Raw genomic sequence first — 19,542 nt, 5'->3', positions numbered from 1 at the left:
CAGGACTTCTGAAATTTTTATTCTTTTAAAAAATTTTTTTAATTTTTATTTATTTATGATAGTCACAGAGAGACAGAGAGAGAGGCAGAGACATAGGCAGAGGGAGAAACAGGCTCCATGCACCGGGAGCCTGATGTGGGATTCGATCCCGGGTCTCCAGGATCGCGCCCTGGGCCAAAGGCAAGCGCCAAACCACTGCGCCACCCAGGGATCCCTGAAATTTTTATTCTTAAAGTTACTCTGCTTATCTACTGGTGGGATGTGTAACCTGACAATGTCATTATTATACAATTGTTTCCATTTATAGTGATACTTTGGATAGCTTGAAGCTAACTTAAAAAGGTTCTCTATGCTTGAAAAACTTGCCACGTGTTAACAGGAAGAAAAACCCCATGCAAGTAGCAGATTTTGCTTCTGCATATAAGAACTCCCAGAGATAAGTACCATCTGCAGTCGGCACACCACCCCACACAAGCCCACAGCTATGGGGCTCTCCTAAAACTCAGAGGACTCAGAAAAATATTTAAAGAGAAATATCTTTAAAGATGTTTAAAGTGGTAAAGCAAAAAAGAAATAAAACGGGATATGGATTTTTAATGGAGAAAAGAAATAAAAGAAAGCCAAAGGAAATATGTAATATTATGGAAAGTCTTCATAGTGTGCCAAGGTCATTGGCACGGCCTTGGCCTCTTCCCATCACTAACTGTACTCACTGACATGATACCATGTCACATATATGTAACAATCTCTATTCTCTAAATTTTTATTGAATTTTATCATATTTTTAGTACATTGAAAAGTATGCCTTTTAGACATATGTCTGTGAAATATGTAATGACTTTAGAAGTTTCTGGAAAGGTAGTCTATGCACTTTCCACTGAAGATGCATCTATTGCTTCAGAAACTAGTCTTAAGTTGCAAAAAGTCAAGCTTGTTTTCCCACGTGCCCTTTTGAACTACAATGCTAATACCTCTGCTTTGTACTTGATTCCTAACTCCACTGGTGGAAACTGGAGATGACCAAAATGCTGGGCTTTTTTAAAAAAGATTTTATTTATTTGTTCATGAGACAGACACAGAGAAGCAGAGACATAGGCAGACAGAGAAGCAGGCTCCCTGCAGGGAGCCTGATGTGGGACTCAATCCCAGGACCCCAGGATCACACCCTGAGCCAAAGACAGACAACCACTGAGCCAGCCAGGTACCCCAACCAAAAATGCTTCAGCCATGTCTAATGGATTGCAAAATTAAACTGGAGAGTTTAAATTCTCTAGGATGGAGTTTCTCATGATGTGGGATGAACCACTTCCAACAGCCTCCCCAAGAATGCCTGTTACAAATGCAATTTTCTGGACATAAGCCCACATCTACTAAATTAAAACTGTTAGAGGTGACCAGGAAATATGTACTTTAAAGTATACTTCCTGAGTGATTTTTATACATTCATGTTTGAGCACCAAAAAGTTTGTTGCTTTTTTCTTTTTAAAATCAAAAAGTCACCAGGGGGCACCTGGATGGCTCAGCTGGTTGGGCATCTGACTCTCGATTTCAGTTCAGGTCATGATCTCAGGGTGATGAGTTCGAGCCTTGTGTCAAACTCTGCTCTTACCATGAAGTCTGCTTGAGAGTCTTTCTCTTCCTCTGCCCCATCTCCCCACCTCTCTCTCTCTCAAATAAAATCTTTAAATAAATAAATAAAATCAAACTATGATCATGAAAGGAAAGTTGTCATAAGTGCAAAAAAAATTAAAAACCACTAATACTTGTTCTGGTTAAAATTCAAGAGTATGGGGATCCCTGGGTGGCGCAGCGGTTTGGCGCCTGCCTTTGGCCCAGGGAGCGATCCTGGAGACCCGGGATCGAATCCCACGTCGGGCTCCCGGTGCATGGAGCCTGCTTCTCCCTCTGCCTGTGTCTCTGCCTTTCTCTCTCTCTCTCTGTGACTATCATAAATAAATAAAAATTTTAAAAAAATTTTAAAAAAATAAAATAAAATAAAATTCAAGAGTATGGTCACCTAATTTACTTCTTTTCTATATTGCTACATTTCTGGCAGATGTTTTACTGAAAATTAACTACTTGGTAATATTTGTAAAAATGATCTGAGAAAGGCAGTAAAAGTATAATTCAAAGGTCAATGCCATATTGAGACAATGGATTGCTTTTTTATGTGCAAGTAAGATTAAATATTTAGAAATACTTGGCAAAAATGAAATATGTATTGTGCTATATCATGACTATCAATTCTAATAATTAAATGGGGGAAAAAGCAGAAATTTTAAAACAAGCAAAAAGCTTTTTTTCTTTTACAAAAAATGAGGATTACTTCCCTTGAATGAACCAACATGTACAATTTTTTCATTATGATCATAAAAACTAAACTACATTCTGAAAACGTAAGTTACCTCAGAATGTTTTACCAAAGCTTCTAAGCAGAACATTTCCACTGTAGCTGAAGGAACTTCTCCAAAACTTTCAGCATAAGGAAGTCCATTTCCTCCAAAACACCATAAGCCACCCTGAAAGATAATTAAAATGTTTACTAAAAAGAGTGACTCTTATTTTTTGTTTGACAAAAAAAAAAAAAAAAAAAAAAAATCCTTGAGCTATATACACAACATATTTTGGAAGCTGAAAGAGAACTAGTTATGCAAATTGTTGCTTACTAAAACAGAAAACATAAGGAATCATTTCTAGAAGAGGCTATCTTTATGTCTTTCTTCTTTCTTTCCTCTGTATCCTCTTCTCTGAAAGTATGAAGACTAACACACAATTCTTTATCAAGTAAGAAAAGCCCAGTGTTGACCATAATGTTCTACTGTCAGATGATACTAGTGGAGTCTACTTGAAGTCTATTAATCAAAATAATAAAGAGAAAAGGCATTAATGGAAAAATTTTAAATGAAGATAACTGATAACAATGATCAGAGAGCTTTTAATTCTTCCTAACCTGAAATTCAAGTATATATGGAAGAATAAACAGAAAAGCTAAGAAAAGCGTGAGACAGTGTGGCAATGTGAACTAGTAAAATATAAGAATAAACTGGGAAAATAAAATTTCAACTCTTAATCACAGATCAAATGGTAATGTCACTAAGTATACAAAAATCCCCTACAAATCACTGACAAAAATACCAACGATGCTATGGAAAAAAGAACAACAGTCATAAATAGAAAGTTCCTAGGAAAGGGAATCTATGACACAATGCTCAACAGTATTCCTAATGAGAGGCATGCACAGTAAACTATATGAGAAAACACAGCTCTCATCTATCAGAGGGGTAGGGAAGCAGGCACTCCTATTGCCCTGCTACTTCTGTGAAGTACAACTCAGGGACACTGCAAGCCTCCGTGCCCTTCAACAATCCATAGAGACACGCACAGGCAAAGTGATACAGGTTCAGCTTTGTTCATTGCAGCATTGTTGTTAAGCACAAAAGACTGAAACTACCTACTGCCATCAACAGGAGGCTGGTTAAGTAATGATGGGACCACTGTACAATGGAATGCTCTATGAACATAAAATCTTTGAGTCTCCTCATATTTTGATATACATGAATCTCCAAGATGAACCCTTAAGTGAGAAAAAGGGGCAGAAGAATGTATTGTATGCTACCATTTGTGTAAGAATATGAAAAATTACATGAGTGTGTATGTGTGTATGTGTGCCCGTGCGTGCTGGGTGGGGGAGATGAAAGGGATGGAGGGAAGACTTATTATTGTATCTACTTTAAAGCACTTCATATTTAAATGAGGGGCACAACTGTGTGTATACAGGCCACCTGCTGGTAAAACAGCTCAACTACAAAGTAATGTTTTTCAAAAATGTGTCTAGAAAGCCCACTGTTTCCTATAGGAAATACAATCCAAAAGTTTCTGCATTTTGAGTTAACTTACAGGACCCATTATTCAATGAACCTAGTAAACATTCAAAATGTTTGGCCATTCTGTAATTCTTACTCATACTATCCTCTCTGATGTAACATTCTGTTTTTCCAAGTTTAAACATGCTTAGATCTTAAACATTTATGCCCTTTAAATAGAGGGCTGGGAAATAAATAAATAAATAAATTAATTAATTAATTAATTAATTAATTAATTAAAATAGATAGATAGATAGATAGATAGATAGATAGATAGATAGATAGCTGGCTGGGAAAGGCCTAACTCATTGAGAATCACTCTCTCCCCTAGTAGGGATAAGGGCAAACAGTGAACTGGTGGGCTCTGGGGGATGGGGAACTTTTCTTAAAGATCTCCTGCCACAACCTACCTTCCCCAAATCCCTCTTACCTTACACCCTCAAATCATCTGACCTCTTTCTAAGCTAAATGCTCCAAGAAAATAAAAGGAAGGAGGAAAAAAATTACCTAGGATTTTGTGTTTTTCTTGATCATTTCCTAAGTAGGATATAAGAATACAGTTCCAAATCCAACCTCATTGGCAAAGCTTCTAAGCTATTTATGAACCGGCAAATTGTGTGGTAGTAAAAAGCACAAGCAAAAAGGAATGAATAAAAGGTATGAACTCATGGTGTAGTCATATAGATCATATTCTAATTTGTAACATGAAAATAAATATACATAGCTTACTGTATTATCACTAGATTAAGATAGAGCAAGATTACATAAATTTGTAAAAATTTAAGAAACGCCACGCATCAAATTCCATATGTGCAACTAAAAAACAATTTCTTAAGGCTCAGAGAAATGCAGAGGAAAAGGAAGAAAGAATGATAATGTTAAAAACAGTAATAAAGGTAAGGTATAAAAATTAAAAGGCAATAATAATAATAATGCATAAAAGAAAAAATCAACTAATAAAGTTACTGAAGAATTTGTATCCATATTATATACTAATCATATGTGTAACAAAGCATTTTATGTAAAAATGTTTTATTATGATACTCAATGAGACATAACATTACTGTGGATTTATGTGATATTTTTCAAATGCATCTCAACAAGTTTATAACAGCCAAATTACTTAGTACCTAATGGATATTTTCCTACCATATAACCTAGACTCCAATTAAATAATATATCTGTAGAGTTACTTCCATTTTTGTCTGTGATACAAAAATACTTTAATTCATAATAGAAATATGCCAGTTATTACTTAGTATGTGTAAGTTTGTGTGCAGCTGGTTCTTGTAACAATGTCATAATTCATTCATTCGTTATTCCATAAATATTTATTGAGAACATATTGTGTGGGAGGCTGTATTTGGAACTGTGGAGATTATTATAGACTACTGAAGAGGGAAGATTAAGTAATCAAACAAATAAATACATAGCATAATTACACAATGGGATAAATGCCATAAAGGGAAATAAATGCAATAAACATTTGAGATAAAGAGGAAGGTCTCTATGAGGAGTTGACAAGCTGAGAGCTGAAGGATGAAGAGGCAGCTATATGACAAGTTAGTAGCAGAGAATCCCAAGCAGAGGGAACATGAGTAGATAAATACTTAGCAAGTTCAAGGAATGGAGAGCTTGGCTGGAGCATAGTGAGCACGGGGGAGGGGATACTCAGAAAAGCAGAGAAGAAACAGATTCAGGTAAGCTGAAGCCAAGGGCTGCTAAGGAATGTGACATCTGAAAATTATTATCTGCTCTTCTAGAAACACTTAGAAATAAGCTGTTTGCTTTCTCTGTTACTTATACTGATGAGCAGATTTATTCACAACCAAAGTCGAGGGGAGGGTAGGTGTGGGGAGTTTGCAGATGACAATAATGGGTTCATTCCAACAAAGAATCAATGCACAGCTGTGCATCATGGAGAACTGCAGGAGCATGGAAACCTGTCCAACCATGTGAAAGCAAGCTTCACAGTTTCCTGTTTTGTGTAAACATCTTTGTAGTTTTCCAAACCCTCTGTCATTAAAAAAAATCTCCCATCCTTAAACCAAGTCAGTTGGTGTCTTTCTCTCAAACATTGCTATGCTTATCCAGATCAGTGTTAGAAGTGTCTTGATGCAAGGACTTCAGACCCTAATGGTAAAAAAGCGATTTCAGAGACTCTGAAACTACAGGGGCAAATGATAATACTAAAATGGCAGAATTTTAGCTGGACTGTCCTTAAGCCAAGACCACAAAAGCTTTGTGATGGGAAATCATTTCAATGCACTACATCCACTGTTTCCTTGACTCCAGGCAGCTTGTCATGTTAGATGAAAAAAAAAGCACAATCTAAAATTTTCAAATGTTCTGCAGGGTCACAGACACCTGAAGTCCTTTAAGAAAGGTAGAAACTAGGGACAAGCTGACTGATTAGAAGCATCTAGATGGTAATAGAGACTGAAAGCTGGATCCTGGCACCAAAGAAGGAATGATCTTGATGGTAACATCTGGGATGGTGGCAGGCCAAGGGTCACTCACAAAGCTAGAAAGTAATTTGCTCTCTCTAACCCAGTTATCCCAATGACAGAAGGAACAAGAGGAGGGAAGGCAGATCACGCCAGAGTGGGTGGGGAGCAGGGGGGGACAGAGAGTTTTGATACTGCTTTTTTTTTTTTAAGATTTTATTTATTTTTTCATGAGACAGAGAGAGAGAGAGAGAGAGAGACGCAGAGACACAGGCAGAGGGAGAAGCAGGCTCCATGCAGGGAGCTCAACATGGGACTTGATCCCGGGTCTCCTGGATCACATGCCCTGGGCTGAAGACGGTGCTAAACTGCTGAGCCACCCAGGCTGCCCAATACTGCTTCTAATTGCAGGTCCCTTTGTTTTAAAACTTGTGTAAATCTCTGGTATTTCTTTTTTTTTTTTTTTTTATGATAGTCACACGCAGAGAGAGAGAGAGAGAGAGGCAGAGACACAGGCAGAGGGAGAAGCAGGCTCCAAGCACTGGGAGTCCGACGTGGGATTCGATCCCGGGTCTGCAGGATCGCGCCCTGGGCCAAAGGCAGGTGCCAAACCGCTGCACCACCCAAGGATCCCCTCTCTGGTATTTCTATATGAAAAACTTGCAACCTCAGAGCTCTGCAATTTGTGCAAACCAACTGGGCTTAGAAACAGTGTTCATTCTAAAACAGGAATTGCCGATCCAGGGTCATCTTTAAATGCCTGAGGTAGACAGAATTCAGGTTACAGAGAGCATATACTTGACGAGAAAACGTTACGTCTTTATCTTCCTGACATCTAACAGAAATTCTGCATTGTGTCCAATCATAAACACAGACAATAAACCATAGTGATAGTAGCAATCTATGTAACTCTATCAGTATAGAAAGTGCAGATATTTTCCTATCACATCTCATTTGCTGCAGCTTTTTGAAAATAACATTAGGATCATTATTCCTTTGAAGACCCACTGCACATCCTGGTACTGGTGGCCCAGAATTGGACACTGCTATCCAGTGTCCACTCACCAGCAGTTATTTGAGACACATACATGGACAGACTAGTCCTCAGTTTAACACTCTTATTCAGCCAAGCCACAACAGCATTCACACTGATTTCTTTAAAAAGCCTCATTTACACTTTGAATTGATCCATACAAAACTGAAATTTTCCCCAACTGTCCACTGAAAAGGTCTAAAAGCAACACCAGTAGCAAAGAGCAAGCTTATACCCAAAAGTTGGTTTCTAACAACCACTGGTCCTAGGAGGAACCAGGGCTTCCTGAAGATTCAGCTGACTCCAGAGCTGGAGCACAGAAAGTTTAAGATGAGCATGGAACATTTTCTAATGCCAGAAAATAAGGAGGTACTCAAAAAAATAATGGAGACAACTCCAAAACACATGAGAGGCAACTTGAAGGGGTTCCCACACCAAATCTGAAGACACTATGAATAATAGTAGTACTGGTTATAATCTAGGGAATAAAATAGTAATCCATGAGCCCCTAGTCCATGGATCAGGTAGGAAGGAAAGAAGGAAGAAGGAAAGTTTTTCCTTAACAGTACATCGAAGTAAAGAGGGAGTATCAGAGTTGAGAGTCGGAGATCACCATTTTGCAACAATCCAAGAATAACCACTATCAGACACGATTCATTCGAAGGATACTGAAACTATCAGCTGAAAGTTTGAAGAGGACAGCCTAACAGTCTCAAACATCCCCTCTCCCCTCAGATCCTATAATCATTACAAACAAAACATGTATTAATGTTAAAGCAGAGAAACAGGGGCACCTGGGTGGCTTCGTGGGTTAAGCATCTGCCTTCAGCACAGGTCATGATCCTGGGGTCCTGGGATCAAGTCCCACATTGGGCTCCCTGGTCTGAGGGGCCTACTTCTCCCTCTCCCTGCTGCTCCCCCTCCTTGGGCGTGCTCTCTGTCAAATAAATAAATAAAATCTTAAAAAAAAACAAAACAAAACAGAGAAACCTGGCAAGTTAGCATCAGCAATAAGGAGACCAACTGGCATCATGTGCTTCTGGATACAGCACACTCGGAAGGACATAAATCACCTATTTTGTGTTCATGTGATAAATGCGAAAGCTGAATCTAATCCTGAGGATACATGAGATAAACAAAACTAAAGACATTCTGCAAACTGCTACTCTGTATTCTTCAAAAATGTTAATGACATAAAGGTTGAGAAAGGCATTGTTCTAGATAAAACCAAATGCAATGACCACCAATGCAATGTTTCTTCCTAGACCTGGATCAGATTTCCAAAAAAACAAAAGAACCCCCCCACACACACACACACAAAAAAAAACCAGTAAGCGGGGCAGCCCAGGTGGTTCAGTGGTTTAGCGCTGCCTTTAGCCCAAGGTGTGATCTTGGGGTCCCTGGACTGAGTCCCACATCGGGCTCCCTGCATGGAGCCTGCTTCTCCCTTTGCCTGTGTCTCTTGTGAATAAACAAATAAAATCTTTTTAAACAAACAAACAAACAAACAAACAAAAACAATAAGCTGCCATAAAAGAATTACTGGAATACTTGGCAAAATTCAAACATGGAGTCTATATTAGATAACAGTAGTCTACCAATGTTTATTTTCTGAGTTTGGTAACTGTACTGTGGTCATAGCTCAGAATGTCCATGTTGCCAGGAAATGCACACTTAAGTCTTTAGAGTTAATAGGATGTCATTTCTACATCCGACTCTGAAATGGTTCATGGAGGAAAATAGTAAATGTGTGTGAAGAGACATACAAAATATATCTATAGAGACAGGGAGTAAGAGGGGGATCAGAAAACTAATGGGACAAAATTTTAATAACTGGTGAATCTTAGGGAAGTGTATTACTTCTGCAATTCTTGAAGTTTAAAATTATTTCAAAATAAGTTAAAATATTTTAAAAGAAACTCTAACTTTCCTGTTTTAAATGTATTGTTATTTAATGCATCAATAAGAACTATATGTATTATACCACAAAAATTATTTTTGATAACAGTATTTCAATATAATTGGTTTCCTTTGTAATCCTATGTATTGTGTTTTATGCATCTAGAAATGAGTTCACAGACTTTACCAAACATCAAATGGGGTCCATGGTATACAAAGGTTAAAAAGCCCTGCTCTAAAACCAAACAGCTGTGTAGATTATCTGCTGAGGCTAAGTAACCTCCTGAGCAGGTAGTTTTGTAGAGAAGCAGCATATTGCCTCTTGAATGGTGCCCAGAGACTGTCACAAGGCAGCTTTGGCAGATCTCTAAAAACCAGAAGGACACCCCTCCTATCTCTTCAATCTCAACTTCTTGGTAATCTGAGAAGCCTGACTAAATAGCAGGAGGGGGGAAAAAGAGGTGAGGGTAGGGAGATGAGAACAATTAAGATGGAGTTGCTTATTGGTCTGATGAGATGGGGCCTCAGAACTGAAACTAAGTTAAATATTTTTTTTAATGTTAAAGATGTGCTACTTTTTGTTTTATTGTGGTTTTTTTTTTTTTAAAGATTTTATCTATGTATTCATGAAAGACACAGAGAGAGAGGCAGAGACATAGGCAGAAGGAGAAGCAGGCTCCATGCAGGAAGCCCAATGTGGGACTCAATCCTGGGACTCCAGGATCACGCCCTGGGCCAAAGGCAAACACTCAACCACTGAACCACTCAGGGATCCCCTTTTTGTTTGTTTGTTTTTTAAAGCATTCATCTCCTTGGTTAGGTTTATTCCCAGGTATCTTACTGGTTTTAGTATTACTGTAAATGGGATTGACTCTTGAATTTTCTTTCTTCTACTTCATTATTGTGAATAGAAATGCAACAGACTTTTTTATGCATTGATTTTGCATCCTGCAACTTTAATGAATTCATGTATCAGTTCTAGCAATTTTTTTGGTGGAGACTTTTGGGTTTTCCATATAGAATATCATGTCATTTGCAAATAGTGAAAGTTCTACTTCTTCCTTGCTGAATAAACCTAACTAAAGAGGTGAAAGACCTATACTCTGAAAACTATAAAACACTAACGAAGAAGACATAAAGAAATGAAAAGACATTCCATGCTTAAGGATTAGAAGAACAAATGTTGTTAAAATGTCTATATTACCCAAAGTGATCTACACACTTACTGCAATCCCTATCAAAATACCAACAGCATTTCTCACAGAGCTAGAACAAACAATCCTAAAATTTGTATGGAATAACAAAAGACCTCAAGTAGCCAAAGCAACCTTGAAAAAGAAAAGCAAAGCCAGAGGGAACACAATTCTGGATTTCAAGTTATATTATAAAGCTGTAGTGATCTAGACAGTATGGTACTGGCGCAAAAAACAGATACATAGATCAATGGATCAGAATAGAAAACCCAGAAATGAACCCACAACTATATAATCATTAATCTTCAATAAAGCAAAAAGGAATATCCAATGGGAAAGAGTCTCTTCAACAAATGGTGTTGGGGATAGCAACATGCAAAAGAATGAAACTAGGCTAGTTTCTTATACCACAAACAAAAATAAATTCAAAATAGATTAAAAGAACTAAATGTTAAGACATGAAACCATTAAAATTCTAAAATTCTAAAGCAGAACACAGGCAGTAACTCTCTGACACTGGCCATAACAACTTCTTACTATACGTCTGCTGAGGCAAGGCAAACAAAAGCAAAAATAAACTATTGGGACTTCATCAAAATAAAAACCTTCTGCACAGCAAAGGAAACAATCAACAAAACTAAAAGGCAACCTACAAAATGGGAGAAGATATTTGCAAATGATATATCTGATAAAGGGCTAGTATCCAAAATATATAAAGCCTTATGAAACTCAACACCTAAAAAAGAAATAATCCAATTAAAATGGGCAAAAAACATGAATAGACATTTTTCCAAAGAATACATACAAATGGCCAACAGATTCATGAAAACATGCTCAATATCGCTCATCATCAGGGAAATGTAACTTAAAACTACAATGAGGTATCACCTCACACCTGTCAAAGGGGCCAAAATCAACAACACAAGAAACAACAGGTGTTGGAGAGGATGGAGAGAAAGGGAAACCCTCCTGCACTGTTACTGGGAATGCAAACTGGTGCAGCTACTCTGGAGAACAGTATATAGGTGGCTCCTCAAAAAGTTAAAACTAGAACTATTCTATGATCTAGCAATTGCACTAGGCATTTAGCCAAAGAATACAAAAATACTAATTCAAAGGGATATATGTACCTCAATGTTTACAGCAGCCTCAACTACAATAGCCAAACTATGGGACAGCTCACGTGTCCATCAACTGATTAATTAAAAAAATGTGGACTGCAGACACGGAATATTATTCAGCCTTCCAAAAGGATGAGATCTCGGGGCACCTGGATGGCTCAGTGGTCGAGCATCTGCCTTTAGCTCAGGTTGTAATCACAGGGTCCTGGGATTGAGTCCTGCATTGGGCTCCCCAAAGGCAGCCTGCTTCTGCCTATGTCTCTGCCTCTCTCTGTGTGTCTTTCGTGAATAAATAAAATCTTTAAAAAAAATGAGATCTTGCCATTTGCAACAATGTAAATGGAGCTAGAGAGTATAATGCTAAGCAAAATAAGTCAGAGAAAGACAAATAGTATATGATCTCACTCATAAATAGAATTTAAGAAAGGAAATAAAGGGAAAGAAAAAAAGAGAGATAAACTAAGAAACAGACTCTTAATTCTAGAGCACACACTGATGGTTACCATAGGGAAGGTGGGGTTGCAGGAAATAGGGGATGGGGATTAAGGAGTGCACTCATAATGAGCACTGGGTGATGCATGGAAGTGCTGAATCACTATATTTTACACCTGAAACTAATATTATACTGTATATTAACTAACTGGAATTTAAGTAAAAAACTTTTTAAAAAGTGTTCAGGGGATCCCTGGGTGGCTCAGCGGTTTAGCGCCTGGCTTTGGCCCAGGGCATGGTCCTGGAGTTCCGGGATCGAGTCCCACGTCAGGCTCCCCACATGGAGCCTGCTTCTCCCTCTGCTTATGTCTCTGCCTCTCTCTCTCTCTCTCCTCTCTCTCTGTTTCTCATGAATAAACAAATAAAATCTTTTTTTTAAAAAAAAGTGTTCAGAGGACAGGGAGTCAAATCATGGTGAAAAAAGAATCTTCCAACTGAAAAATCAAAAGTACTTCATTAAACACAAAGCATTCATTTTTTTTTAAGTACCAGAAACAATTTCCTTCTGAAATTTCTGCTTAAAGGATAGATCTATGTGTGTATGTGGTCTGCCCAGTAGAATGGAGATGTTTTGAGTCAGAATCAGTTTCATCATTTCCACCATGATCTATGATACCTAAATATACTGAATTGGAATAATGTCAAGTCAATGCAATTAAAAGGTGATATGAATTACTTTTTCAGACATCACTATGTTTAGGAGATTTTGTTTAAAATAAGCCAACTGAGGGCACCTGGGTGGTCCAGTCCAGTTAAGCATCTGCCTTTGGCTCAGGTCATGATCTCAGGGTCCTGGGATGGAGTTCTGAGCTGAGCTTCCTGCTCAGTGGGGAATCTGCTTCTTCTCCCTCTGCCCCTCCCCCTGCTCCTTTTCCCTCTCTCTCAAATAAATAAAATCTTAAAAAATAAATAAAAATAAACCAACTGAGATGTGTGGGGGCATCTCAGGTGGCAGGAAACCCACAGCCTCTCCAAGGTAGTAAATGTTAAAACATGCACACATAGTATATGTTAATTATGAACACACATACATGTACACACACACACACACACACACACAAACTCCCAGGGTCCATGTAGACTATGATATTCTTTAAGCTGCTGAGGCCATGACTTCTCAGCAGAAAAGAGGTAGCATAGTCTATTAAACCACTTTCTTTCACTTGACTTAGCAAAATGTTAAAAAATGCTGTAGATGATATAACACTATAAAAGTTAGGGGGATGACAACTATATAGTAATAAGCAAAAGAAAATCTATTGTGCTGAAAAAGAAAAACATCAGGCCAGGTGCCAGGAGCTCTGGCATTGGAACAAGGAGAGAAGTGAGTGAGTGACAGCAGGGGATACAGAAGTCAGTGGGACGCCTATGGCAGAGAACAGGGAGGCATTTCCGCCCCACTGTGCCCACTCCTCTGTTGATAAACAATCTGGTCCTGGCCAAGATGAAACTATCAGAAGTTGGACAAGACCTGCTGAAAGTGAGGCTATACTCTCTGGCTCTCAGGTGAAAAGGGAAGGATATAGATAAATTACTCAGAATGACAGGTGCATGGTCTTCAGGACACCAGCAGCACAAGCAACAAAAGAAAAAAATGCATACACTGGACTTCACAATTAAAAATGTGCTAAAAAAAAAAAAATGTGCTACAAAAGACACTATCCAAGAAGTGAAAAAACTTGAATAGGAGAAATATTTGCAAATAATCTATCTGATAAGGAATTTATATCCAAAATATATAAAGAATTTTTACAATAATAATAAGACAAGTAACTCAATTAAAAAATGGGCAAAGGATTTGAAGACATTTCTCAAAGAGGGTAAATAAATAACTAATAAGCACACAGAAGAGTGTTCAACATCATTAGTCACTAGGAAAAATGCAAATCAAAACCAGAATGAAGATGTTACTTCACACATAATGAGGTGGCTCATAATAAAAAAGATGGGTAACAAGTGTTGGCAAGTATGTGGAGAAATTGAAACCCTCATATGTTGCTAGTAGGAATGTGAAATGGTGCAGCTGCTGTGGAAAATGTTTTGGAAGCCCTTCAAAAAGTTAAACACAGAGTTACCATATGACCCACTCCTAGGTACATATCCAAAAGAATTAAAACCATATAACCACACAAAAACTTGTACTCAGATATTCACAGTGATATTATTCATAATAGCCAAGAAGTAGAAGCAACCTAAATATCCATCAACTGATGAATGGATAAACAAAATGGCATCTATCCATACACTGGAATATTACTGGCCATAAAAAGGAAAGAAGTACCAATACATGCTACAACATGAATGAACCTTCAAAAGTCAGACACAAAAGGTAACATATTACTAACATATTAGATGGTACCCTTTATGTGAAATATCCAGAACAGGCTAATTCATAGAGAATGGGAATACAATAGTGGCACCAGTGGCTGGGGCAGGGGGAATAAAGAGCGACTGCTAATGGGTTCAAATTTCTTTTGGGGATGACAAAAATGTTCTGGAATTAATGGTGATGGTTGCACAACTCTCTGAGTATATAAAAACCCAATAAATTACACATATTTATTTTTTCATTTTTTTTAAGATTTTATTTATTTGAAAGAGAGAGTATAAGTGAGGAGATGGGTAGAGGGAGAAGCAGACTCCCTGCTGAACAGGGAACCCAATATGGGACTCAATCCCAGGGCTCTAGGATCATGACCTGAGCCGAAGGCAGATGCTTAACCGAATGAGCCACCCAGGTGCCCAAATTATGCATTTTTAAATGGCAAATTTTATAAAATGTGAATTGTAGCTCAATAAAGCTGTTACTTTAAAAAAAGAAAACTAGTTTAACTGGAAATATCATGACTTTTAAGAAAATTTAAGAAACACAATTGCTCTGCTCTGTTACTTCGGTTGCTAGGGTCCCTGGGGTCTATTTTCATGTAGAACAATACAGAGTGTACCCCTGAGGCCTCGGTCCTGGACTCTAATACTATTCTCCACTAAGAAGTACCAGGTCACCTTTGAGGAGCAACCAATTCATGTTGGAAGGTGGGAAGATTCAAGAAGGGCCAGGGACATCTTACCATCAGAAAACAAGGTGCTTTTTGTAGCCACCTTGGGGACTGAATTAAAAGTGACAATAAGGTCAGCTGAAACAAAGAGCTCTAGTGGGCCAGGCAGTGGCATTCTGAGCATCAAAAAGAAAATTATGATGACAATTCACTGGAGAGATTTCAAGGCATGGACCAAATGGGGAAATTATATAAAGTATAGTAGAGAAGTCATTATATACTGATGTGTTGTTAATTTGTCCCCTCCTGGCTCAAATGAGAAAAAGACAAATCATTAAATTGGCAAGAGAATATATGCTACTATAATTTGTTTTACTGATAAAATACTTTCCTCTGAGTAGATTATATGGTTGTTGTAGTAATAGTGACAGTAATTTGTTTTAATTTCTCTTAGAGACAGATATTTTATGAAGACAAAAAACTTGCTGAGATGATACTGCAAAAATAATGGATTTCAGTAACTGTCCTCAGGCAGGCTGGAGTTGGAGTAAATTTCGGATGCTGCATTCAGGACACTGTGCTCTGATTCACGTAGATGAAGCCTTCTGCTATGTATGCCAGTTATTTACATCTAGTGAATCAGCCTACAGCTAAAGCAGTGGGAGAAGGGGATGTAGGGGGAGAGAACATAAACTCCTCAATCAGGATGGTCCTCATGTGTGAAGAGAGTCTTACTCCAAAGGTGTTAAGGACCCTGAGTAGCACTTTGAGAGGTCTGACAAGATGGCACGTAAGCTGAGCATGCTGAACTGTGCCCTGCTGATCTGTGCTCAGTCTCCTTGTTTGCACACCATTTGCCACTACACAAACTTTACATCTGAATTTATACTCCCTATGTGACACAGAAATCCCAAACTAGGGAATTAATACCAAACTAGTCCAGTAAGAGTGAAACTCCTGATGTATCCAACAGAAGTAAACACAAAAACTGCTCTGCAAGGACCAATTTACAATCCAAGGTGCTCAGGACTCCCACAGAAAACAATCCATTTGGCTAAAGTCAAACTCACAGTAAAAATACTTCACCCATGTTAACCCACAATCTGAGAGTCAATGTCACCCCAAACAGTAATTAAGACCTCAATAAACTGAAATAGAAGACTCTGAAAGAGACTTTAAAATTATTTTTTAAATGACAGCAAGAACAGAGCCAAGATGAAAGAACAGGACAGCATGAGAAAGAGATGACGACAGCTGGGGAAGTGGTTACAGTGCAGACAGTGAGGCAAACAGACTCAAGCTGTATCTGAAGGGACAGTTTGCAGGAACTGTGGATTGGCTGAATGCGGAAGGAAGGAATCAACAGGAATTCCTATCCTTTAGCTTAAGAAAGTAGGTAGATGCTGTGCCATTTACTCAGATGGAAAGACTAAAGGAGAACTTAGCAGAGGGAGAGGTGGGCTCAACATGCTGAGTCTGGGACAACGATTACCGATCTAAGCAGAGACACCACATAGGAGGCTGAATATTCAGATCTAGAGCTTGGGTTAGAATGTAAGATCAGAGACATCGCTTTAGGCATCAGTAGCATATAGCTGATATTTAAAACCTTGTAAATTACTATCTATTCATTCTTCAAGATGTAACTTCAGAGTCACCTCCATGGTGTCTAACGTGACTTCTTAAGCAGAGTGAGGGCTCTCTGTGACTCTGTTTACTTACCTCTCTCCACATAGTCCGTAACAATGCCTGGAACACAACCAAGAGTCAACATGTTTATTCTGTTCTCAGAAGGATGACTATTCTAAGGTTCTAAGTGCTAGGCCCTGGTACAATATCCTAGAAAGGGTGGGCAGGCACTCCAAAATATTTACTGAAAGAATAAACGAGCTAACCTTCTGAGCAGCTAGACTTTGACTGCTTTCACTCAGAGCCAAAGATGTAAAATACTGGATACACTCATCAAGCTCCGTTTGAGGTAAAGAAGCCAGCAACTGTCTGAGCTCTTCTTCAATGGAAGAATCCTGGAGTAAAAGGAAAAGATATTATTCATAATTAAGCTCAACAAATGACTACAACAAAACCACCCAAAGAACCAAAGCCTTTAAAACAAAACAAGACAAAACAGAGGGCAGAGATAAATTAGTACTTTTGGTCTTGAAAACTGTTGTCCACCCAGGTATACAGAGACTCACTTAATTTTGAGTTCTGTAATTGTTTCACAATTACAACTGCATTTACAATTCTTCTGTGTCTGCTACCTCATTCTGAAAGCCCTACTACAAAGTTTAGCTACTGATTCAAAATGATTACACTCTTTCTAAATAAATCTTGCTTCTAAAATACAGAACTCATTTCTGATTTTCTCTAATAATTTATACCTAGCATATTCACTTTTCTATTTTTCAATAATTCATTGCAATTTTTCAGATTTTCATTTTCTAGGAAAGGTGCCTAAGAAGCATACTCTAATACCTATTAGTGGTTAGTAATTAACATCTATGTGGAGTAATACTTTAATATCTAGGTGTAGTGGTTAATAAAAACCTATGCAGAGTGACACATTAATATCTACATGTAATAGCTCTCTCAGGCCTTTCTGCATCCCAGAAAACACTCAGCAATATCTGGAGACAGTTTCGGTTGTTATGACTGAAGGGATGCTACTGGCATCCAGTGAGCAGAAATAGAGATGCTGCTAAGCACCCTATAATGTACAGAACAACCTTCAACAACAAAGAATTATCTGGCTCAACATGTCAGTAGTGTTGAGGTTGAGAAAAACTACATCAATATTAGAACAAGGGGAAAAAAAATATTAGAACAAGGGAAAAATTCTTCGATGTTGACTGGCTATGAAGTTACCCTCTGGTGTATAGAGACTCCCTATGCCCCAAAGGGGAAAATAATACCAGAGAAACAACATCTCCTGATAAATCAAGAAATCTTTGCATAGAAACTACAATTTCAGGTTAACATGTAGTTTACCAGATTGTGAAAAGTAACCAACAGAGTGCTTTTTGAACTAAATTTACTTTGCACCCAAAGTGAAGATGATATATTAATCTATTTTTCACTCACTGGATTATTTTTATTTACTTACTTCTTTTAAGGATGGCAAAGGAGGTGGTGGGAGAAAAAAGCGAAGATCACTCTCTTTGCTTCGTGCCAAACCAATAAGAGTTCTCAGATCACAGGCTTGAGCAATTATCCTATACTGGTAATCTATTGTAAAAGTATGTTGTCAGCGCCCAGATTAGCTTACAGATATCTCAAGAATTAAATGAACAATTTAATTTTTAAACCACAAGTTTGCGATTCAAAATTTCCACAATTACAACTGCATTTACAATCCTCCTCAACATATATGTAGGCATATCTCGCTCCAATTAACCTTTTTGAAGAACTGAACTTCAAATGTAAAAATTGACAGGTCAAAACCAATTTAACTTTTCCTTTTCTTTGTAATAATTCTAGTGTTTAAAAACTGTTTTGATCACTACTCAAGAAACCCGATGTTGCACTGAGATCTACTGTCCCTAGTATAGTGCAGTACTTTGCATCCCATGATGTCCATGAATAATCTAAGGTTCCAGATGCTGGTACTTTATTTTAGCCTTCACAATTTAACCATTCCAGCCTTTACGTATTGCTTTGAATGACTGTGTCTCCCTCCCACCACCCGATTCATATGTTGAAACCTAATTCCCAATGTCATGATATGTGGAGGTGGGAACCTTTGGGAACCCCCATGACTGGGATTACTGCCCTTATAAAAGAGACCCAGAGGATCCCATGGCCCCTCTGCTACATGAGGACACAATGAAAAGCCAGTCATCTATGAGCCAGGAAACAGGTCCTCACAAGACACCAAGTCTGCTGGCACTATGATCTTGGATCCCTAGCCTATAGAACTATAAGAAATAAATCTCTATTGTTTATAAGCCACCCAGTCTATGGTATTGTGTCATAGCAGCCCAAATAGACTAAGCTATGTATCGAAAACAAAACTGCAACCACTGAAGCAGACATCATTTTTAATAATGTCAGTTCATAACCTGAGTGAGTTCTTTAAGATAAAATGGGAGGGCAGCCCAGGTGGCTCAGCAGTTCAGCACTGACTTCAGCCCAGGGAATGATCCGAGAGACCTGGGATCGAGTCCCACGTCAGGCTACCTGTATGGAGCCTGCTTCTCCCTCTGCCTGTGTCTCTGCCTCTCTGTCTCTCATGAATAAACAAAATCTTTAAAAAAAGATCAAATGGGGAACTTTGCCCAAATCTACATGCCGGGGCTCTAACTCTGATTTTTCTGATATAGTAACTCCAAAATGGAGTCCTGGAAGGCAGTTTTTTTGTTTGTTTGTTTGTTTGTTTTGAGAGAGAGTGAGTGAGCAGGTACATGAGCAGGAGGAAAGGGCAGAGGGAGAAGCAGACTCTCCACTGAGCAGAGAGTCTGATGCGGGGCTCAATCCCAGGACCCCTGAGATCACGACCTGG

General features: G+C 38.3%; 1 protein-coding gene across 4 annotated transcripts in view; it reads right to left on the bottom strand.

Annotated features, from left to right (window-relative positions):
* SERAC1 (serine active site containing 1) overlaps positions 1 to 19,542 on the bottom strand; it is a 73,226-nt gene that overhangs the window by 21,154 nt on the left and 32,530 nt on the right. For all 4 annotated transcript variants that reach the window (XM_072767074.1, XM_072767059.1, XM_072767064.1 and 1 more), the window contains 3 exons: positions 18,148 to 18,269; positions 16,940 to 17,068; positions 2,406 to 2,519 (listed from right to left, as the gene is read on the bottom strand). In XM_072767074.1, the coding sequence (XP_072623175.1) occupies positions 2,406 to 2,519; positions 16,940 to 17,068; positions 18,148 to 18,269 (365 nt within the window). The remainder of the gene's footprint in view (positions 1 to 2,405; positions 2,520 to 16,939; positions 17,069 to 18,147; positions 18,270 to 19,542) is intronic.

Source organism: Vulpes vulpes, chromosome 1 (assembly GCF_048418805.1).
Source record: "Vulpes vulpes isolate BD-2025 chromosome 1, VulVul3, whole genome shotgun sequence".
Taxonomy (NCBI): domain Eukaryota; kingdom Metazoa; phylum Chordata; class Mammalia; order Carnivora; family Canidae; genus Vulpes; species Vulpes vulpes.
Note: the sequence above shows the minus strand (reverse complement) of the source record. Positions and strands in the feature narration are given on the sequence as shown.